General features: G+C 41.2%; 1 protein-coding gene across 2 annotated transcripts in view; it reads left to right on the top strand.

The window, feature by feature from the left end:
* The window catches only part of itga11a (integrin, alpha 11a), a 58,894-nt gene that overhangs the window by 21,653 nt on the left and 13,547 nt on the right, over positions 1-23,694 (top strand). For both annotated transcript variants that reach the window (XM_080429491.1, XM_080429490.1), the window contains exons 3-20: positions 521-639; positions 1,311-1,402; positions 1,756-1,870; positions 2,098-2,225; positions 2,452-2,600; positions 2,789-2,933; positions 4,656-4,821; positions 5,200-5,270; positions 9,374-9,518; positions 11,120-11,268; positions 12,574-12,717; positions 16,278-16,481; positions 18,426-18,556; positions 18,997-19,163; positions 21,567-21,706; positions 22,259-22,369; positions 22,585-22,670; positions 23,220-23,436. In XM_080429491.1, coding sequence (XP_080285617.1) covers positions 521-639; positions 1,311-1,402; positions 1,756-1,870; positions 2,098-2,225; positions 2,452-2,600; positions 2,789-2,933; positions 4,656-4,821; positions 5,200-5,270; positions 9,374-9,518; positions 11,120-11,268; positions 12,574-12,717; positions 16,278-16,481; positions 18,426-18,556; positions 18,997-19,163; positions 21,567-21,706; positions 22,259-22,369; positions 22,585-22,670; positions 23,220-23,436 — 2,479 coding nt within the window. The remainder of the gene's footprint in view (positions 1-520; positions 640-1,310; positions 1,403-1,755; positions 1,871-2,097; positions 2,226-2,451; positions 2,601-2,788; positions 2,934-4,655; positions 4,822-5,199; positions 5,271-9,373; positions 9,519-11,119; positions 11,269-12,573; positions 12,718-16,277; positions 16,482-18,425; positions 18,557-18,996; positions 19,164-21,566; positions 21,707-22,258; positions 22,370-22,584; positions 22,671-23,219; positions 23,437-23,694) is intronic.

Genomic DNA, 23,694 nt, shown 5'->3' with positions numbered 1-23,694 from the left:
GCTGTCAGGAGAGACCTGTGGTAAAGCTGTCTGCATGTGGGAAATGAAATGGTCAGTACCTTAAATGCTAGCCTGTCACACAGATGTGTTCCTGCTGACTGAATGTGCGTGCGTGCGTGTGTTGGGTGTTTGAGTGTGTGAGCACCACATCGATTTTCCACTCTTACAACCCAGGTTAGTTTAGCCGTGGTCTGCAGGGGCCATGTATGTAACTGTATGAAGCTCAATTTATACGTTTCTTTTATACATTTAAATGTTCAACATACAGCGACATATTCCCACTATGCTTTGTTTAGACATCAGATTGAGATAACTCAGACATCAGGTCTCAGGGGGCTGCAGCCTGGGGCACCAAGCTCTGGGGGACATAGAAACCCTGGCGTTGCCAAACAACTAAGCTTTTTTCTTCTTTTTTTATCCCGTGCCTGCCTCATGCCTCGCGCGAATCCAAGCACAAAACCATTTCAAATCTTTTCATGTGTACTGTAGTACATTGACTTTTGGATTTTATTTTTCACAGGCTATTAGTTGGGGCTCCCTATGAAATGAACGGCCCACACCAAACGGGGGATATTTATAAATGTCCACTGGGTAAACGAACGAGTGGTAATGGCAATGGCTGCTCCAAGCTCAACCTAGGTACGGTATTATGGTATCACTTAATACTTTTTCTCTCTGTATGCAAATTCAATTTTAAATGTTCTGTTGTGTGTGCGTGCATGCCTGTGTGTTTTACATGTTTGCAGGTTTTTATGCCATGTGTCATTGTGGGACATATAAAGGAGAAATCTGGGCACCATACTATTCCTTCATTCCACGTTTTACTGCTGTTTTTCACAGTGTACATTTCCACATATGTGCTCTGCCAGACATTGCACCACATGTGCCATTATACGGGGCACATGTGTTGTATTGGTTAAATAGACACATCAAGTTGTGTGAGCTAAGTGGTTAGATCTTAAGGATGTAGACATACCTTTGGCTGGCTAAATAGACTTAACAAATCCGGATCCCAGGTGGAGACATTTACCCCAAACCCCAAACGTGTTCTCCATTGGAATGTATACTGATAGGATGCTGATTGTGTGCTGATTGTGTCCAAACATATATACACACTAAAATCCTTAATGTTAATTTAACTCTGAGAGTGTACAAATGTAACCAGCTTTCATACACTCTAGTTTGAAATTGATAAATTAACATAGAGGATTTTACTGTGTACTATATAATAATACGTAAAAATGTTTTGCACAGAAATGACATATTGCACAATTCCATCACCTTTTCACTAAGACTATGTTTTCCTCAAGGAAGGATATCTCTGACCAATGTCTCTGAGCGAAAGGACAAGATGAGGCTGGGAATGACTCTCACATCCAACCCCAAAGACAACAGCTTTGTGGTGAGACCTGTGGACATAGGTTCTTGTAACATAATATAATGATCCACTTTCCTAAGTTTGTGAATATCAGCAGACAGGTTTAATGGAATAGTTGCTGTATAAAACCCAAACGTTTTATTCCACCATTCCTCATACTGTATACTAACATCCTTTGGAAGTTCTTTTTGACCATGAACTTATACATTTAGGGAATACATAGATATAGAGTTGTATACTGTACAGTACATGCAGTGCAAGTACTGTTGGCCACTGACCATATTCACACGGCAGACATTTGACATAAGAGTTGAATGGCCATCATGTAAATATGGTGAATGGTGTTTCTGGTATAAATACTTTGTTTTATGTTGCAGGCCTGTGGGCCACTATGGTCGTATGAGTGTGGCAGCTCATATTACAGCACTGGGATCTGTTCCAGAGTCAATGCCAGCTTTAAGTTCTCCAGAACCATTGCTCCAGCCTTTCAGAGTAAGGTTAAGTTAAGTCCTGCTTGACAGAGACTCATGGAATTATAATTGGGGTTTTCTATGTCATTTCTGAATGTCTCTTTTCACATGTAAACAGAGTAAAATCCTCAGTGCTCATTTAACTTGGAAACAGTTAAAATAATTAAAAAATATGATTTTTACACTTTATTTGTAAAGAATGTGATGATCAATTGACCTGTTCGTTATTTCTTGTAAATGTTCCCCCAGGATGTGAGACCTACATGGACATAATGATTGTTCTGGATGGTTCTAACTCAATCTATCCTTGGTATGAAGTCCAGGCTTTTCTCATCAACATTCTGCAGAAGTTCTACATTGGACCAGGTCAGATACAGGTGTGTGTAAAGATGGAGGTCTTAATTTCATTCAGAAGGAATAGATGTACTGCTGAATACTAAACAGAGATTATTCAATAAATATTTATTCACATGCTGTGTAAGTTAAAACTTACTATGGAACTTATACTTTGTATACTTTATAATATTACAATGTGGATATTATTATTATTATTAGCTTTATTATTATTATATCATTATTTGTGTGTTGATTTTCATTCTTCAGGTTGGGGTCGTTCAGTATGGGGAAAAGGTGGTCCATGAGTTCCAACTTAGTGATTACAAATCAGTAGAAGAAGTAGTGAAGAGAGCACAGAGCATTGACCAGCGAGGAGGAGAGGAGACCAACACGGCTCTTGGCATTAATATTGCACGGTACAGCATTCTATGCAACACATCTACATTAATGTTGCATGGTACAGCATTCTATGCAACACATCTGCATTAATGTTGCACGGTACAGCATTCTATGCATCTGCAGCAGCGGTTCTCCTCCATAATGGACTTTACAGTATCTGACTTCTTGTAACCAATTACTTTGTCATTCTTGTCATCTGCCACAGCTCAGAGGGGTTCAAGCAAGGTGGTCGGCGAGGTGCCAAGAAGGTGATGATTGTGATAACGGATGGAGAGTCACACGACAGTCCAGACCTGCAACAAGCAATCGAGGACAGCGAGAAGGAAGGCATCACCCGTTATGCCATTGCTGTGAGTACCTACAGTACTATGTTTCTCCTGGATTATGGCTCTCAGTAGCATCAGAGTTGAGATGAATCAGGCCTTAAAAGAGTAACTGAGCAGGAGCTAATTGCTAATCCTGTATTGAAATTGGCTACTGGCCGTCTGGTCCGGTTCTCCCAGTCCTCCCAGTCCTCCGAGTCCTCCCAGACCTCCCAGTCCTCCGGTTCTTCCTGGGCCCATGATAAAGCTTTTGTCATAGTATTGTGGTGTTACAGTATGCCAATCTGTTAAGAAGCAATATGTTAATTTTTGTGATACACCATGCTCATCATCATGGTCATGCCCCCTTAGTTTTGGGGGCAAATAACCAGCATTAAATGTAAATCAGTTCTTCTTTGGGCCATGACCAACATTTCCACCACGTTTTGTGCAAATCCATTCATAACTGCTACAGTAGGCTACTTGCTTGAGATGTCCTGTAAGCAGACAGACAAACATAGACGGACAGACAGGGGCGAAAACATTACTTAGTGGAAGAGGTAATAAGCAGGTGAGATAAAGAAAGCTAGGGTCTTCAACAAACATCTACCTTCAAAGGAGACTTTGTCCTATCCTATTCCTTTGTTTATGAAGACCATAAACAACTGAGTGCTGTGGGACTCTACTATCAATGCCCTCCATTATGTCCATCCATTTTTACCTGCACATTTTCAAGATGGTTATTGTTAAGATAAGATAAGATAGGATAAGATAAGACCTTTATTGATCCTGCGAAGGAAATGTAGTCACCAAAGGCTGCACAGCAGTTAAGATACAGTTACAGGGCAAGAAAAGTACTGTAGATACAGCAGGGTAAAAGTTAATTTGTAATTGTCTCCGCCAGGCCGATTTATTAAGCCTTCAGAATTTATCAAAATTTCACTCACATCGGTACACATGATCTCTATAGTCATGTGATCACGATGGATCTTTTAAAAATTTCATATTCCATCCTGATTGGCTAACATTGACATCTAAAGTTTGCAGGAGTGGCCCGTTTTGAACAAAATGCCACAAATCATGAATGCAGCGTCCGATTGTGGTGACACTTTGCACGCACATTCGCACTACATTGAAGAACAAATGCCACCATTTTAACATTGCCCTATTATAGCGCCACCAGGAGGCCAATTTTGCAACACTTTTCTTTTTTATATTACTCCTACAAATTCAAACATCATGCAAATCGGTACACATATAGTCAAGTGATCAAGATGGTTCCGTCCAATTTTTCTGATTGGCTAATTCCGAACATTGCTGCCCCACAATAACCTACCTGACCTGGCGGAGACCTGTGCTCCGAGGAGCACTTTTTCTAGTTTTACTTATTTCTATTTTTTGTTTTGATTGCACTCTCTTGATGCTTAATGTTTTATGTAAAGCACTTTGAATTGCTTTGTTGAAATGGTCTATACAAATGAACTTGCCTTGCCTTGCCTAGCTCTTCTCCTAATTCTTTACTTTGATTAGTGTTTTATAATTATACGCACATGATAGAGAATTGTTAACTCCTCGATTACACACGTTTCTTTGAAGCATCTGAGCAATAGTCTAAGATAATTTGTAACACAACCAGCAGGAATTGGTGAAAGTACATCGGCCATTAGAAAGAAAAGAGTTTAAACAAACTATCCTCAGTTAAATCGGTAATATTATATTTACTTCTCTGTGTAAGCAGTAAAAAAAAACAATGTGAACTAATCTCCATAGGTTCTTGGGTACTACAACCGCCGTGGAATCAACCCTGAGGCCTTCCTCAATGAAATCAAGTACATTGCCAGCGACCCGGATGACAAACACTTCTTTAATGTAACGGATGAGTCGGCTTTGAAGGACATTGTGGATGCACTCGGGGAACGCATCTTCAGTTTGGAAGGTTTCACAAGAAATTGATTTTGACCTATGACCTGAAATGCACACTGATTTGTATAACCTGCCACTGTAGATGAAATAATTAAACTAATTAAGTTAGTACCATTTTAGTAACCACATTAAGCAATTTTATAATATCTGTTTGGGTTCAGATAATGTGTGGTTCAGTTAATGTGTGATGACCATTTATTTTTTGTTTAGTTACCTAATTTTGCCATTATTTCATAGCCTAAATAAGTTGCTGAATAATCTGAATAATCGAAAAGCTTATCAATCATTACTCAATTGTGAAAATAATAATTTGAAAACTAGCTATTATCCCAAGAGTTGAACGTTTTTCCAGTGCTGCAAAGTTTCATATTTGATGTTTTTGTTTACCTAGGGACCAATAAGAATGGGACAGCGTTTGGCCTCCAGATGTCTCAGGCTGGCTTCTCCTCACACATCGTAGAGGTAAGTCAAACTTCTGGTAGTAGTCTCCTCATGTTGACTGTGCAGAAACAAAAAATTCCGTCTGATTTATACTTGGTTGCGTGCCGTGTCACGTGCCGAAAATAGCAGATCTACACGCTCACAATGTGTGCTACAAGCTCCAAATGCTGTCACCCGTTGGGAGTTTGCAGATTGGATATTTTCGATACACAACGCCTGCACGCAACTAAGTAGAACTCAGGTTATTGTCTGTCTCTGTGCCACACAGCTCCATTACTCTTCCCTGCAACCCTCCATTCATCGCTATCCATCCCCTCCTCTGAGCCCCCTGCTGTGTGGCCCCTGAGGCTTAGGTCATCCTGATTTAAAGGCCTCTGACAGGAGAGACATGCCTTTTTCCACTTCAGCCACACAAGAACGGGAAATAAGACACCACTAATTCCTATGGGAGACATATTAGTGAAAGATTGAGACAAGGTTGAGGCAGCCTTTGCGGAAGACAGGACTGTTTCCCCTTCTACTTTTTAAAGGGTTTTGGCTGTATGTGAGAGCCGATAGCAGCAGGTGTGTTGGCTTTAAGGCTGGAGGAGTGAGATAAGTCCATACTGTTCAACCCTGACCGTTAATTTAACTCTGACAGCATGAATATGGACCCTTACGGATCCATTTCTTTTTATTCAATTAACACTAAGGATTTTGCAGTGCCCTATACATGGTGTGGTTGGTTACCTATCCATAGGTAACTTCTTCTTTTTGTGTCTCCATCTGGGACCTAAGTTGACATTTGAAGATGCAACAGTTTTGATTGATAAAAACTGTACTAGCCCAGAGAATCATAAATATATCCCTTTCAGACAATAAATAAATATATAGCATAAGTTGCAGCTGGGTGACAACAGGTTTGGAAATTCTCTTGCCCAAAAGGCTGGATTCCAGGGATAGCACTATGCTCAATAAAGGTAACCTGAGTGTTGAAAGTAGGATAACTTATTGGAAGGAATGTTGGGTCTTTAAAGGAGAAAAACAGCCCTGAAAGCCCAGATGGTTTTGTTGAACATAAAGCATGCCAATTTAGAACGCTGCTTATGTCATACACATCCTGACGTCGCAAGTCTTTTGGCATTTTCTCTGAGTCATTTGCTTCCCTTACTGTATCTTCTATCTCCAAATTACATAAACCTCTGTCTGTCTGTCTGTCTGTCTGTCTGTCTGTCTGTCTGTCTGTCTGTCTGTCTGTCTGTCTGTCTGATAACGCGAGGACCAATAAAAGGTTTCCAAGAAATGAAATATTTTGTTGATAGTTGGTACTGTAGCTGTATTAGTGGGTCTGAGAACTTAAATAAATAAATGGGTGGGGCATTTCCCAACTTGCATCATTCCCAAATAGGCTTGTGCCCGTTTATAAAGCACCCATTGATTGTAATATCTAACGTTAAAAGTACTTTGGCAACGGGTAGAGTGAGTACGCTGACAACAGGTACAACGGGTATTGCATAACCGGGTGAGGCATGCAGCATGGTCCCAGAATAAGCTGGTGCCCTTTAGTTTCAATAAATGTTGAAAATGGCCCTTAGAGACTAGCCTGGGACCAGACGAATCTGCCAGTGCAAAAAACAAATTGCCCTCATAGTTTGGCCACGCGAGGCTACTTAGAGACAGGGCAACAAGATAATTTTAAACATAGGAATTTTGTATGTGAAAAAAATTAATAAAACAGAATTCCTATCCTTTGTTTGATTTTGGCGTTTTCATAAGTAATAAATATGTTATATACATTTTTGTAATAATGATTGAACAGCCAAATCTGCCACAACATTTACCATGTCAAGTAGTATTACCTTGCTGCTGCTTGACCGCTATATACGTATACATATTATGTTTAATCTTACGTACAGTCAAAAGGCTTCCATTGCATTGTAAATATAGCTGGTTTCGAATGCTAGACACAATGTGCATTTTTAGGTCAGTATTGTTCCGTGTAGCCTACTGTCAATACAATATAAACAACTAGCAAGCATCTTCTTCCTGTTATGACTGTGCAATTCCATTCTGCTACATGTACAGCCGCCTTTTCAGAACTTCTCATTTCTCAGATTTTCATATAATTATACGTAAAAAAGCAATTGATATTGTTCCTGTTATTCTGTAGTATGTAAATATAAGTTACCTGTTATCTAAAATGTACAACTGACATAGCATAGCCAGCATAAGTTAATGGCTGCTTTTGACGTTATGTTAAATGTGCATTCCCTGTCACTGGAATTGGATCCTGCATAAAAATGTATGCAGATACATTGCATACCTATTCCACTCTATTCTTATTCATGTTACTTCTGTGGCCTAAATTATTTCAGCTGACAAGCATGGGTGCCAACACATATCTTGACCACATATCTGGATTTTCCATCATAAGGAAAACTTGACATCCCAGTCAAGCCAGGGCACATCATGGCAGGATAGCCATGTTCCTACATAAAAAAGAGATAGATCTAGTCTTCTGATTTTATTCAATTGCCATAGCGACCGTTTTCACCATAACAGATAACCACAAAGGCTAACATCAGAAACTGACAGAGCATGAGTTTGGTGAGCAGACAATTCCAGTTCTCAGTACGGAATTGTAAATGCGCCCCAACATATCCTAACCTTTGGAAAATGTGTTGTCTGCATAGCGTGTATATGGCAGAAAACCGAGCTAATTAAGTAGTATAACCCTATCATTACAGTGTCATAGATTCAAGGTACTCTGAACAAAAGTCAACCGTGGAAGTAATAGGAAGGCCTTCTTTTAGTTCCTCTCAGTTTGATTAATTACCGTACATTTTCCGGTGTCTTTCTTTTGTTGAATAATGGTTTGTAAAAAAGAAAAAGAAAGAAAAGATCACAATTCATTGGCTTTTTGAGATAGTCCTCTGAATGGCTGAGCACATTTTAGTGTGTAAAGATTTTGTTCTTTCATAATTGGGGACAAATTATAGCTGCTTAATTTATGATCCACTGAAATCATCTGATTACTTTTAAATACAGTTTGGGAGGAGAGAGAAGGAAAATATATTGAAAGCAGTTGTAAGCAGTCTTTTGAGTCATTTTATGCCCTTTACTGTTTTTAATATTAGTACACGTCTAGTTATTGCAACATCTTGTTGAAGTACACTGTTCCACCAAGGAAAAAATATCCATGAAGGTGGATCATTGACTTAATCAATCTAACAAAGATAACCTCTCTCATCATCAATACACAGTTAGATTTTGATGGAGGTCATTTTAACTCATAATTTCATATAATTTGCCTTATTGACTGCCACACACCCTGTGCTCCCACCTTTCACAGAAAAGGTTTTGGTTATTCTTCTGCCTATACATACAGTACGTCATGTCCTAGTATGAGCGAATAGGGGAAGGGAATCAACGTCTTGAATCATGCCTTTGTTTGGCCCGGCAAAAACTCAGATGTTTCTCAAAGAATATGATTATTGGCAGAATCGCAGAAAGTTTAGAATATTTGGCGGTCCCGTTTTCATTTTTCACAAGATCGGTGATTGTTGCAATGACCTGCACTACAATACTTCACCATATGTTGCGCTATGACGAAACAAACCCATAAAATGTAACAACGTGTACGTTCCGTAATGCAATTCCAATGGTGAAAGCTGTGTTGAAAAAGTAATGGCAGATTTGGCCACGCCCCGAAATACCCATATGTGTGTCTGAAAGAATAGTATATGCAATTTTTTTTCATGGCTCAATCAGTGGTTAGCACAGTTCCCTCACAGCCGAGAAGGTCCCAGGTTCGAACCTGCCTTGTCCCGTCCATGTTCATGTGGGTTTCCTTTCCTCCCACACCAAAAACACATGCATGTTAAAGACATACTCCTGCCCTTGAGCAAGGATGCTGACCTTTAGCGCAGGATACGGTCCCTGGGCGCTGCTCAATGGCTGCCCACTGTTCCTAATAGTTAGGATGGGTCAAATGCAGAGGACAAAGTATAGGTTAACTTAACTCATCATCTGTCTATCATTGCTTGAGGACATGCACCGTAGAGTAGTACTAGGACGGTGCTCTATTCATGTCCAGCTACACTGACCAATAGAAATGGTTGACAATTCTGCACTTTCATTTACAGGACGGGATTCTAGTGGGTGCTGTGGGGGCCTATGACTGGAATGGAGCAGTGTTGAAGGAGACCCGCCAGGGGAAAGTGATCCCTCCCAAGTCCTCCTACGCGCAGGAGTTCCCTGAGGAGCTGAAGAACCACGGCGCTTACCTGGGTGAGTAAAGACGCTGACATCACCACTAACCTTTTAGCACTCGTTGAGTTGAGTGAGAGAAGCAGAAATGTTTGAAGAATAGAAAATGTGAGGGATGAAAAATGCAAAGAATATACTTGTGATATGTTAAGAATGGGTTTGACCACCTTTTCAACACTTCGGCTGCAGTCTCTCTTGTTCTCTTAAGGCTTTGCCGCATGACTGAAAAAAGTGTTGACGGCTAACGTCGACACTTTATTGGTTGAAAATGCATCAATTTTGCCGAGCGCCACACAGTGATATGACGAAGTATAAATGAGCTGTTAGTCTTTCCTTTCTGTTTTACACCATCTTTCTGTGAGTGAGGGATGTGTGTGGCAGGCCTGATAGAAGCCTTGTGGTTTAACACCAACAGTCCTAGCTGCAACCCATCTCTATAAAGTGCTCCATAGCTCCACTGTTTCCCACCACATTCAACCCCATCCCACCCCACCACCACAGAACCTCTGCTTTTGTCATCAGTGGCTCTGCCCCTCCTGCTTAGCCTGGCCAGGCTGCCAATGGAGGTCATTCTAGACACATTAAGAACATGAGGTGGAGGCATAATTTTCACTCCCTCTCAGAGAGGGAGACGGAGAAGAAGAAGAAGAAGTATGGAAAAAGATGAGAGGAGTGAGAAAGTGATATGAGTTTAGTACAAAAAGAAAGAACGTGAGATGGAGGAAACAGAAGGACATATGATACTCGACTGCAATACAAAGCGCCTCCGAAGGACACACTACAATGCAACAGTGTTGTGGCACAGTCTCTCTCTCTCTCTCTCTCTCGCTCTCTCTCGCTCTCTCGCTCTCTCGCTCTCTCTCGCTCTCTATCTCTCTCGCTCTCTCTCACACACACAATATAGTGGTATACACTGTGGTACATAATTATTATTTTTATTTGGGGGGCTTTTCTGAGCCTTGAGTTGACACGTATAAGATGGGAATCATGAAGAGAGAGAAGGGGAGTGATATGCAGCAAATGGTCCTGCTGGCTGGGAATCAAACAAGGGACTAGTTGTCATTAATTGTCATTAATTAGAGACCGTGTGATATGCGCCCTGAACACTCGGCTGTAATTGTATTTTTTGCTGTGTGCTGATGACACACTGTACAAAATGCTACCATTTGTCACAGATACAACAACCATGTGCTTCAACGAGAAAAGCCTTGCTTGGAAAGAAAAGTAAATGATGGTTGTTAAAGCAAAAAGAGGACACAAATGGAGGTCTTGTAAGCTCAAAGGAAAGTGCACTTTCATGTGAACAAAAGTTTCCGAGTTGCTTTTTTAAAGTGCCAAAGAGAAAACATACAGTATAAGAGGATCTGCATATCTAAAGTGACAATTTAATGACTTTTAAGACCTTTTTAATACCTCTAAAAATAAGACTGCATCAAAAGTAAGCGAATTGTGGCTATTGCAATATGTCTGACAACAATCTAGTTTATTTAGAATTAAATGTTTTGTAGTGCCTTATAAATTGGCCTAGGACTTTACTGTGTACAATAAGAACACGTCTATGTACTATACATTAGGTTGTAGTTGTGTGTATGCATAGATATGACCTGGTTTTCTGTCATCAGGTTATACTGTTACCTCTGTGGTATCAGCTAGGAATGGTCGTCTATTAGTGGCTGGCGCACCACGCTTTAACCACACTGGCAAAGTCATCATCTTTACTTTGAAGAACGATGGCAACCTCACCATCCTTCACTCCCTCAAAGGCCTACAGGTAAGGCCCTCCAATAAAATGATATATTATGTATAAATCTACTATAAAGTTAAAGTTATGGCAGGCAGGCGGGTGGGCGTGCAGATATGCCCAATAACCCGGCAACGACGGGCAGGTTGATAAGCCCAATTATGGACATGCCCGATGGCAGCGCAAATTGGCATGTCACATGCCCATATATGGAGATACCGTGGGTGTAGGTGCCCAGATGATGTCCTTATTTCATGAAGATGAGCGCAAATCGTTATTTGGCAACAGTTTTATGCCCATATAGGAAATAGGAACGTTTGTTTAGCCTGGAAACCAGACAAATCTACCAGTGAGAAAAATAAAATAATAGCCCTCTGCAGATTAGTCTAGCCCCGCTCGGTTGTGATTGGATTTCCCTGCCCCCGAAGTTGTGGGGCACCAATCAGGGCCCAGTATGCAAATATGGGGCGGATTTATCACCAGAGGCTTTTTTTTGTAAACGCCCCTTGGAAATGCAGGTTCCACACAGAGATTCCAGACTAATATCTATGCAGTGATATTAGTCTGGCCATGCAAGGCTACAGTTTGTTCTAAATCATTCATTGTTAATGTTATTTTCATTAGAAGATTAAGATCATTGTGTAGGCCTACTTTGGGAGCCAGCTGTAATTTGACTGATCTATCATGAGGATTTGCTCTAATATAATAAATATTATTTTCAAACTCATATCTAAAATGAACACATCTCTGAATATGTGTTCATTCATTTTTCATCATCACTGGTGAGGTGACAATTCCCAGGGACAAATGCCACAGTCATCTTCCAGAAACTACATTTTATCTTGTCAGTAATACTTCATCTGTGTAACAACAGATGTTCCTTGCATACAAATGTCTCTCTGGCAATCTGTGACAAAGGAGGTCTTAGCACAGATGTTTCCAATCTGGAAACCAATCACCACCATCCCATCCAGTGACAGTATTTCCCAGCAGAGCTCTCAGAAAGTCTGTATCTGCTAGTGTCTAGACGTGCCTGCCACAGCCACTGACATTACACGGGCCTTATGTGCTTCCCATCCCAGAGTAAAGTTCAACGTTATTCCAGGTCATCAGTAAATCATCAAAACCCCAAATAAGCTGTGCTTTAGCAATGGGGAAATGCCAAGGATTCCAAGCTGCTGTAAACAACAACAGAAGTCTGTCCTGGAATTTCAACTGGCTGATAACAAACCGTAGGCCTACAGTGTTGCAGTTACCCAGTCAACCAAATGTGTCAGTAAAAAAAGGGATAGTGAATGGTGAATTGTCACATGAATCCTTGCATTTCTTTCATAGATTGGCTCATACTATGGCAGTGAGATTGCACCCTTGGACATAGATGGAGATGGAGTGACAGATAACTTGTTGGTGGCAGCACCCATGTTCTTCAGTGGAGGTCTGGAGAAGGGCAAGGTCTACATTTACCGTGTGACAGAGCTGGTGAGTAGACTGTGTGTGTGTGCGTGTGCGTGTGCGTGCGTGTGTGTGTGCGCGCGTGCGTGCACACACGCGCGAATGGCCAAGTACCTACTATATATGCCAGACAATAAATTGGGTCTCCACCTGTGCTAACACTCCAGCCTTGCAGCAGAAATCCAGATAATTATTCCCAGTTCTAACACAATCACACCAGAGCAGTTCTGCATACTATAACACACCACAACAAACCAGATGCCATTGCATTCCAGTTTCACAATTAACACATTCAAGTGCTGCGGGCAGACATGGCGCACTTGAACACACGCAGATTTAAATGGGAAACCCCCCCAATGCCAGAATGCAGACTTCATAGATGTATTCAATGAACTCAGAAGGAAAATATTCACTGCTTCAAAAGTCATTTCCAGCAAGACATTTGGAGGGTAAAGCCTGCTTGAAAGAGTGGAAATGGTAGGAAAGAAAAGTTATTTAAGCATTATCACCCAAAAGGGCGTGGTTTATACTGCGTATCAGACAGTTGGAATTCGGCGTATACAGTACACACAAGACCACATAGCCGTGTGCCAAAGATAATCACAGCCATGTTGACTGGCTATTTTGGCTAATAATCTTTATCCAACATAGCCAGTCATAGTTATTAGTTGTAGGGGTGTCCGATATTATCGGCCTCCCGATTTATTTATTTTTTAAAAAATATATAAGTTACAGGAGTTCTTACTGTATGGTGTGTGTGATATGAAATGTGAGCTTACCATAATCACAGTAATCCTTAATCGTATTCCATCATATTCAAGGGCTTAAGCAGAGAAATGAGAGACTCCAGTCACTTTCGAATTAGAGCACTGCAGAGGGCAGGTGTGTCTGTCTGTGTCCAGCTGACGCTCGTTGACGCTCGTTAATGTTATAGGCATCAAAGCAATTATGCTTCTGCACTGGCAAATAGGCCAACATGTAATCTAATTAGTGGGACTCATTCAAATGACCACTTTATTGAAAACCTAACAACATCACTGTATTACATTAGATTTATTCGATATTAAATTGATATTATAGCTATTCTATTGTATTAGATATGTCATGTTGTTACCTGACAATTAGTTGACTTTTGGTGAAAAAGCCTGCCTATATCGGTATCGGTTGATATCGGTATCGGAAATTAGGAGTTGGACAATATCAGTATATCGGTTATCGGTAAAAAAAAGTCAATATCGAACATCCCTAATTAGTTGTCTAAGGCCTTTCTATCTTGCTATGCAAATGTTACTATAGATTCAGGAAGATTTGTTGAGAGTGAGAATTAACTGCTTGGCCGTTGGTCATATTGGTGTATTCTTGCTTGGTTCACTTAAATGGACTGATATACTGCAGGGGGAGCATGTATGTCTGATAAAAATGTATATCAAATATCTACATATTGAATCAAGCAATTTAAAAACTGTCTGGGTTGCACACAAAAGACAGAGTATATGTTAAAATAACCTCAGAAGTGTTTAAAATGAAATTCCCCTTTAAATCTGAAGTCAAACTAATTTGGAGAAAAAAAAAAATTAAGCTAGTGAATTTGTGTTCTCCTGCTTACTGATGATGACAGTCCGTCCGACTCTACTCGTGAGCCACTGCAGTTACAGTATGTATGGTCTGTATGGTCAGTAATGCTTTTTCCACAATCCATATGTTTCAAATTAAGTGCTGGCTGTTCCCATTCTCTCTGTCTCTCTCTCCAGCTTTGTCACACATACACGCACCTCGGGTAGCTGAGAAGTAGAGTCTACTTCCTTAAATCAACTCCCTTTCCGTATATTCAACTGAAAAAATAAGTGAGCTCATGTTTCGTCTGCTGACGATGTCATAAATTGTGAAGAATATTGGGACAGCAAGTGGAGTGGTGATATGCATGGCTAATGATGGGCTCAATTCTCCCTTTCATTAGAATACCGGGGAATCATACCTTTCCCTCTAATTCTTTTCCAGATGGTTAATTTTGTTCAGATTTCAGACATAGGATACTTTCCATCTGACTTCATAACCACAAAAATAGTGGGGGAAGGGCTTGCAAACTAGCCCAAAATAGTGTAAAAATAACTAAACAGAAACTCCTTGAATGCTGCAAAAATTCATGCTATTAGGAAGTGCAGAGTTCAACTGGCACTATAACCACTTTAACCCTATATATATAATTGACCGGGGTCCCCCAGGGGTCTATGCTTGCCCCCCTCCTTTTTTCCCTCTACTCCAAATCTCTTCACCAAAAATAGCCTATTATGACATGCTCAGAATAGGGACACTGGGGTTCAAGTAATCATTGCTTTAGGCTATTTACTGTTTGTTCAGTAACAGGGTTCCCCCATCTCCGCAGCTCTTAATTAAGTAAACAATAAATACATATGGAGGTCGCGATACCAATTTCATTCAGTCAAGAGAGAAAACTCATACACAATACAAGATAAACAAGTAAAATTGGCAAGCTCACAACGCACTGGCTATGGAATGTTTGCAAACTTCAGCCGAATGTTCGCCTTATTATGACCAGGGGTGCATGCTCACTGGACGGCCTTGCACGCCGTGCCGGAACCTATTTGACCAGGAGCATGCGCAGGCACACGCATAGATTTAAAACTACTTTAAATACGAACCTCAACAAAGTTTTCAAAGGTTCCCGACTCACACCTAGCGAATTAACATAGGAATAAGCCTAGATGCATATCAATTGTCCATTGTGTGACTTGCAGTATACTGTAGGTGTTAAGCGACGTGCGCGTCACGTCATTGAAATAGAGTGCAAGAACATACCAAATGAGCATTGCATGCCTGATTATGACATGCCTAGTATAGGAATGCTAGGGTTTATGTAGTTAAGATAACAATCCTCCTTGATCTTGTACGTGTTGGCTTGTTTTTGCAATTAATTTGAGGCCAATGCCAGAGGACATGGATCTACCCACAGCAGGACATTGAAGATTGTTGGACCAAGACCCTATTTCCTTGACATATGGCTTGTTTGGAAAGAGACTTCCTTTGGCATGTGCTTTTGTTTGTGAAGGAGAATGCATGCTATGAAGTGTGCGCTTGTATAAGTGTTGTGTAATAAGCAAGGGTAGAATGAAAACATGTTTGTTTGTTTGTGTTTGTGTGTGTGTGTGTGTGTGTGTGTGTGTGTGTGTGTGTGTGTGTGTGTGTGTGTGTGTGTGTGTGTGTGTGTGTGTGTGTGTGTGTGTGTGTGTGTGTGTGTGTGTGTGTGTGTGTGTGTGTGTGTGCGTGCGTGCTGCGCAATATTGCTTTAGGTCTTGGGAAGTTGGTGTTATGCTTATACAGCATCATTGTGTACGTAGGCATTATTTATATACAATATTGATCATATACTGTAATAGGACAAGCAAGGTGACAAAAGTAATTTCACAGTGGAATAAAATAGCATCAAATGGTGACAGGGATGCTGTCTGTCCCGTCTAAAAACAAACAATGAGAGACATCTATGAACACATTACTTTAAAACTACAAATCTGTGTGTCAACAACATGAGATAAAAGCTGTGGCATCATTAAGTGCCCCTCCCTCCTCAGAATCGGTTCATCCTAGAGGGGGCACTAGAGATCCATAATGGTGGCCAGAATGCCCGCTTTGGCTCCTCCCTTGCTCCTGTCCCTGACCTGAATGGTGACGGCTTCAATGACCTGGTGGTGGGGGCCCCATTGGAAGATGACCACAAAGGAGCAATTTACATCTTCTTCAGCCAGCAGAACAGAATACTACGCAAATACAAACAGGTATTGTTAATAATGTACCGAAGTCTCAAATCATGTCCCCTGGGTCACAGCAGGGTTTTTCCCATTCAAAATCCCTTTTTTAATATCACGTCATAAGAACTGTGTTCCAAAAATAAAGAATATAAATGATTTTACTCATATGGTTATGAAGCATCAACTGACAGTTAAAAGGTACTAATGTATCCAAAGAAGAGTAAGAAAACAAAGGGCCACCTACAAATCGACTGCAATTCTTCAAATTCAATCTGCCATTATACATGTGGCTTCCACCCAAGGTCCCAGGACCGCTGTGGACTACTGAGGCCATAGAAGCCTGGTGTCCAAATCTGGTATGGCAAGACTTCAGCATTTAGAACGCTACTGCGCATGCTTCTGTCGTCTGAAATGCTAGTGCGCCTGCTCTATTGGCTCCAACATTGGAGCATTTTTTTAAATTATCATAAATGGACGCTTCTATCCCGATCGCCATGGTAGGCTATGGTAGCGACTTGTTAATCACAACATAGACGCGCCATAAAGCATACCCTACTTTATGGTCTTTACTCTAAATAGGACCATAATTTGCTAAATTAACATCACTCTTTTGCAATACAACATGATGTAACTTCATGTTGTACTGAAAAAGACTTGAAACTATAGCGATGGAAAACAAACTCATTTGGAAATGTTTACTTAGCAGGGTCATGTTCCCTTTGACTATGCAATCAAACTTCTTTTTGGAACCAAGCAGGAAGCTTTTGGCCTGAAAAATGAAGCCAGTGCAGAAGTGTCTTGTCCTGCATTCTATCTACTGGCCAGCAGGGGGTGACTCCACTGGTTGGCAGTCTGGTTGGCAGCCTGGCAGCCAGGAACAATATATTTCCTATGACCTAATTTACTGGTAATTTTATGCTAACTCAGGTTTGGGTTGTTTATTTTCTCATTTACACACCATAGCCCGTAGCAACACTGCAGACAGTCAAACTATTGATTTCCTCAACAGTGTGAACTGGATGGGTCCAATTTTACATTCAACTTGATTCAATCAACTAACTTGCTCTGGCGCAGCTATGACCACAATTCTATTAACCTCAATTAGAACCTGTGGAAAGCCTGGGAAAGTCTGGTTTCTACTCAGTTTCTACCATTGCTATGACGTCAATCATCTATGACAGTAGTATGATGTCATTATTATGACGGCAGTTATCTCCATATTTGGACAAGGTTTCAGCCCACTCCCGTGGCCACCTCCAACCTCCCACTTATTCCTTTCACTTCCAGTATTCCAGTATAAGTTTAAGTTCTAAAAAGTTAGAAATAATAATAAAACAAATCATTAATTATGTGAATACAAAATGTGCTGGCCCAGATAGACACACTGACACACACAGCCCCTTTTCTAGACATCTCGCATCCGAGGAGCCACACAATAAAAGAAACATTGATCTCTTTATCAAATGTAGGCTACTATTCATAATAGTCCCTACTGTATATGAAGTTGAGAGGGTCTCCAGTTTAAAATTCCCCATGTGCATATCTCAGAGGACCTGACTTGGAGCCTTAACACCTCCAGACGGTCAAGAAGGCCCAGAAACGTCTGTTCTTCCTGAGGACTTTAGAACGTAACAGACTCCCACAGAAGCTGCTTATCAACTTCTACCGCTCTACCATAGAGAGTATCCTGACTTATGCCTGTACGGTATGTACTCCAGCTCCACTGATGCAGAGAGAAAAAATCTGCAGCAGGTGGTTAAGACAGCGCAGTGGAACATCGGCTCTCCGCTACCACGCCTGAGTGACATCCACTCTAGCCGTCTCCACAAGCGGACCTCGAAGATCTTATCTTATCTTATCTTACCCTATTTTATCTTATGAGGCTCCAATCATAGTCTCATTGTATTGTAGTAAGCTGTAATTTTTTCAGAGCCTTCAACATCCAAACCTTTATGTCTCTTTTTTTCTCAGAGGATAGCAGCAACCGACTTGGCCCCTGGCCTGCAATACTTTGGCCGTAGCATCCATGGGAACATGGACATGAATGAGGATGGTTTAGTGGACTTGGCAGTGGGTTCCCTGGGTGCAGCTGTTCTCCTCTGGTTGGTATCTCACCTATAGTCAGTGGATGATAGTATTTCACCTATAGTCAGTGGATGATAGTGTATATACGACGTATAATCTTTATCTCTTAAATGTTAAAAATAAACCGAACATGAAAGTATAGGCTTTTAACTTTTAAAACAGAATTTCACTGACATGTTAGCAGAGATGAAGAAGACCTGTACAATGCACTCTTTTTGTGTTTTTTGGGGGTTCATTTAAAATATTTTAGATGTACTGTATACATTTGATTTACCCCTCCCTCTAAGACCGCTGTAGAGTAAAGCAGAGCTTAAATGCAAAGACTTCATTGTAGATGTTTTCCCCTCTAAAATCCAGCGGAACAGGAACATGAGTCAGACGTTGACTGTGGTTTGAGTTTTCCTTTAACGCTATTTTAAACTTTGGAACACTTTTTCTTTGAACTCTGTTTTCATAGGTCACGCAGTGTTGTCCAAATACATGTCAGCATCAGATTTGAGCCAGACAAGATCAACATGTTTGTTAAGGATTGTCGACGAGGGGGCAAAGACGTGACCTGTATGTCAGCCATAGTGTGCCTCAATGTCACTGCCAAGACTGCCATTCCATCTACACAGGAAATAGGTAGGCCAACCAAACCAACCAAGCCCCACACACACACACACACACACACACACACACACACACACACACACACACACACACACACACACACACACACACACACACACACACACACACACACACACACACACACACACACACACACACACACACAGAGAGAGAGAGAGAGAGAGAGAGAGAGAGAGAGAGAGAGAGAGAGAGAGAGAGAGAGAGAGAGAGAGAGAGAGAGAGAGAGAGAGAGAGAGAGAGAGAGAGAGAGAGAGAGAGAGAGAGAGCCTGTTTATTTCCCTTTAAAATGGTGCCTCATTTGTAAGGAACATGCATTTGTGGGATGAGCAGCGCAGCTGAGAATGTGGGTTGTGGCATAAAACCTTCTCTGCCAAACAGCTTATTCTGCTGTTGCTGTTGACTCTTGTTTTTTTTAAAGATATTTTTTGGGGGTCTTTTTCTGCCTTTATTGATAGGAAAGAAGGCTGACAGGAAATGGGGAGAGTGACACACAGCAAAGGTCGTCGGGATTGGGAGTCAAACCTGTGACGCTCTGTCAAGCTGGATTACCAGCGTATGTGGTATATGCATCTGGACCGCTAGGCCAGCGGGCGCCCTGTTGACTCTTGTTTTGAGCTATACCCCAGGTGCCCATGGTATATCTGGGGGTATGTGGGGGTACATGGGGTACCTGGGAAGCTCTGTGTCTCCCCATATGATTCCCCTCTTAACAGGAGGTCCTGGGCTGTTCCCTTCTCCCCTCTCTGGGCAAAACCTCTAAAAACAGAGGGAAAATGAAGGCCTGTACCTCGGATAAAATTAGTGGAACAGCCCCTTAATGGCCTGGAGGTCTGTTAGAATGGGATCCTATGGGGAGACCCGGAGGCCCCCACAGGTACCCCATTTACCTGATGTACCCCATGTACCCTGAGATACCATGGGTACCTGGGGGCCCTGGGTAGGAAGATCAAAACGAGAGTTAATAGCAACAGCAGAATAAGCTGTTTTAGCATTAGCAGAGATTTGTCAACATTTTCATGGGCACAACCCACATAGTCAGCTGCGTACAAATGCACAAATGCATGTTCCTTACATATGGGGCACCATTTTAAAGGGAAATAAAAAGGCTTTCCAATGGTATAAAAGTTATTGCCAAGAAACATTGTTACAATTATCTACTGTACCAAATTTTTTATCAAAGTTTTTATATATTTACACCCTAAATGACACCCTAGGTGGAACGTGTTACTAAATTACAGGGTTATTTTTTTATTGCAGTTAGTTTTAAAACATTGGACATGGGCTTAAGTTTCACTTTGTACTGGGGATAAGAGATCCAGAGATCAAGAGGGGTTTATTTGTCACTCACTCAAGGAAGATGCACAAGGAAGATGTGCTGGGATGTGTTGGGGCAATAGCTAAACTCTTGACCCTGCTCTGTCTTTATCAAATCCCCAGACAGACAGAGTGGAAGAAGTACAGAGGGGCTTATCTTGTCTTCCGCAGTTGTATGCAGTGGAACACATTCATTTGATTTTCCTTTCTGTGTCATGTCTGGCTAGTAATTTGCGGCAGATGTGCTGATGTTTGTGAGTTGACTCTGCTGTACCGTAGAATCTGTTTTCTGCAGTCTCAGTGAAGTTAGAACAATCAGACTCAGGAAAACCACCATAGTCAGCTAGATATAGTAAACTGGGTTTGGATGACATCATTAGCTATTTGAGGCACGAGGACAAGAACAGTGTATCACACTCTCTAAAAACCAATCGCACACAACACAATTACCTGCAATTGCCTCAGAACACATAGACCTGAGCGGCCATCAGATTGGGTAACAGGTGATATAATAATTAACAACTTGAAACAGGATGAAACTACTGGTATACCTTTGTTTTCTATATCTACAACTTAAGCCATTGGATGTACTGTATTTCCATAACACATTCAGAGGAGGCGCCATAATGGCACTACCATTGTATTCTCATGGTCTGTTTTTGTACTGTAGACATTTCTCCATGCTATGAAAATGCAAGCGAATGAATGCATCCCTTTTAAAATGGTGTAGCTTGGAAATCACTTCAAAAGCCAGCAGGCCTATGCTTCCCCAACCAGCTCTCTTCGCATTTAAAACTTCATTCTTTCAAATACTTAATTCAATCAAGTCACAGAACAAATGCTGACTTCAAGGAACTGTTTGAAGTGGCACAATAATTGCTGTCAGATTCCTAGTTTTGTTTGTTAGACATTTGTCATATTTCCAGAATTTTATAAAGTGCAGTAATGCCAAACAGGCTGTTACCACACATAGCCTAGTCAATAAGCATGGAATAGATTCCAAATGTTTGCAAATTAACACATAAGAAAAGGATCTTTACAGATTGTAATGTCATGCTTTGTCTGCCTACTGTCCACTAGAGATCAAATACAACATGTCGACTGCCGAGCGCCGCTTCAACCCTCGAGCCATTATGGACAACCCTGAAAAGCTACAGCTGCAGAATTTGACTCTACTGCCCGGGGAAGAGACCTGTGAACACATCTATTTCCATGTTCTAGTGAGTCACTGTTTCATGTCATGTCACATGTTGTAAATGTCATATGTTGATATGACAATTTCATATTTCTTCAAATGTACTTAGAGGAATTGTTGGGAATAAAAAGACTCTGCTGCTGATACTGTACAGTATGTGTAGTGAACTGTGTGTGTGTCTTGGAGGGACGTACAACACACATTTAAGTTACCATGTGCTAATCTTCTTTTTCTTCTTTTTCTTCTTTTTCTTCTTCCTCATCTTCCTCATCTTCCTCTTCTGCCTCCTCATCTTCCTCTTCTGCCTCCTCTTCTTCTTCTTCTTCTTCTTTTTCTTCTTCCTCATCTTCCTCTTCTAACTCCTCTTCTTCTTCTTCTTCTTTTTTTTCTTCTTCTTCTTCTTCTTCTTCTTCTTCTTCTTCTTCTTCTTCTTCTTCTTCTTCTTCTTCTTCTTCTTCTTCTTCTTCTTCTTCTTCTTCTTCTTCTTCTTCTTCTTCTTCTTCTTCTTCTTCTTCTTCTTCTTCTTCTTCTTCTTCTTCTTCTTCTTGGTGTAATCATGTACAACGCTGTACTACAGGAGACCACAGACTATGTAAGGCCAATTGTGTTTTCGGTCCAAGCGGGGGTGCAGGATGCTGAGCATGGGCCACTTCTGGATGACAGCTGGCCCACTGTTGTAAGGACAGAGGTAAGACAGACCTGACCACTAATCAGTTGGCATATTTCTCTTTAATTCATTATTAAGTTGTTCATGAGTTACTGTGAATGATGTGATTTTGAGAAAATAGCCTAGGTTTTTTCATCTCTCTCTCTCTCACACAAGCACGCACACGCCTGTATTTATTCACTTGATATGTATTTATTTTGCACTGGAATTCCTTTATCTTGTCTGTGTTGCCATAGCTGCCCTTCTGGAATGGTTGTGACGAGGATGACCGCTGCATACCAGACCTATCACTGCAGAGTGTTACAGACCTGATGACTCGGAAGTATGCACAGGCGGGAAACAAGTCCGGGAAACAAGTCCGCAAGGACTTTTTTGGCCGGACCTTTTAGACAAAAGCATTATAAATGTAACTGTGTTGTTTTACATTCTTTTGCCTAATAAAAATTTCAATCTATCAATCAAAAAAAAACATACATTCATCACACAGCACACAACACAACACATCTATTTAATAACAACATTATACTATTATATTGTTGCTGTCGGGCAGAAACCTCCTATTTCCATATTTTAACTTTTTGTGTTTTTTCGTAAATGAATGCCCCACTTGATCATACTGCGTCACACAAAAACATCAAAACTAGCAGATCCACAAGCTCGAAACGTGGGGCGAAGCGACGCATTTTGAGCTTGTAGATCAGCAATTTTTGCAATTTTTTTATTTGAATCCTGAAAAGTAACAGTTTTGGACATATGACAGAGACGATATACTATAGCTTACGGTTGTGATTGATGATTTCCCTTCTAGTAGAATTGTACCATTTTACCACCCTCGTTTTCAGTGTTCACTGTTGTTGTCCCTCTCTCCCAGTCAGTTCTGTGGACAGGCGGTACACTCCCGTGGTGCATTCTGCCGTCGTCAGAGTGAAGGAGGGCTGGAGGGGTCTGAGCGCGAGCGGGTCCTGGAGGAGAACAGAAGGAGGATGGTGGTGGATGTTCGACTGGATAACAAAGGAGAGAATGCCTACGGTGCTCGCCTCAACATCACCTACACTCCCAATTTACGTTTCTCCAGCCTCATAGTCAAGGTGTGGCCAGTATAATGGAATGTGATGCAACATTATCATTGCATGTATAATTATGATGATTAATAATAACTATATAACTAGACGCGTCGCAATTCAGGGCAATTGCAAAGTGTGGTTGCGCCGACGCGAGTCGCGGGTCGCGGCCGCCGGGCTCTAGGAATACGCTGGGAGGAATACCGTCGGAGGCTGCGCCAATTACATTGTCACGTCACTCCTGAGATCACTTGCGTTTCATTTAGAAAGGATTGATCCCCCCAA

Source organism: Gymnoscopelus braueri, assembly GCF_963280865.1.
Source record: "Gymnoscopelus braueri genome assembly, chromosome: 1".
Lineage (NCBI taxonomy): Eukaryota > Metazoa > Chordata > Actinopteri > Myctophiformes > Myctophidae > Gymnoscopelus > Gymnoscopelus braueri.
The sequence above is the reverse complement of the archived record's forward strand: the minus strand, read 5'-3'. Positions and strand labels throughout refer to the sequence as shown.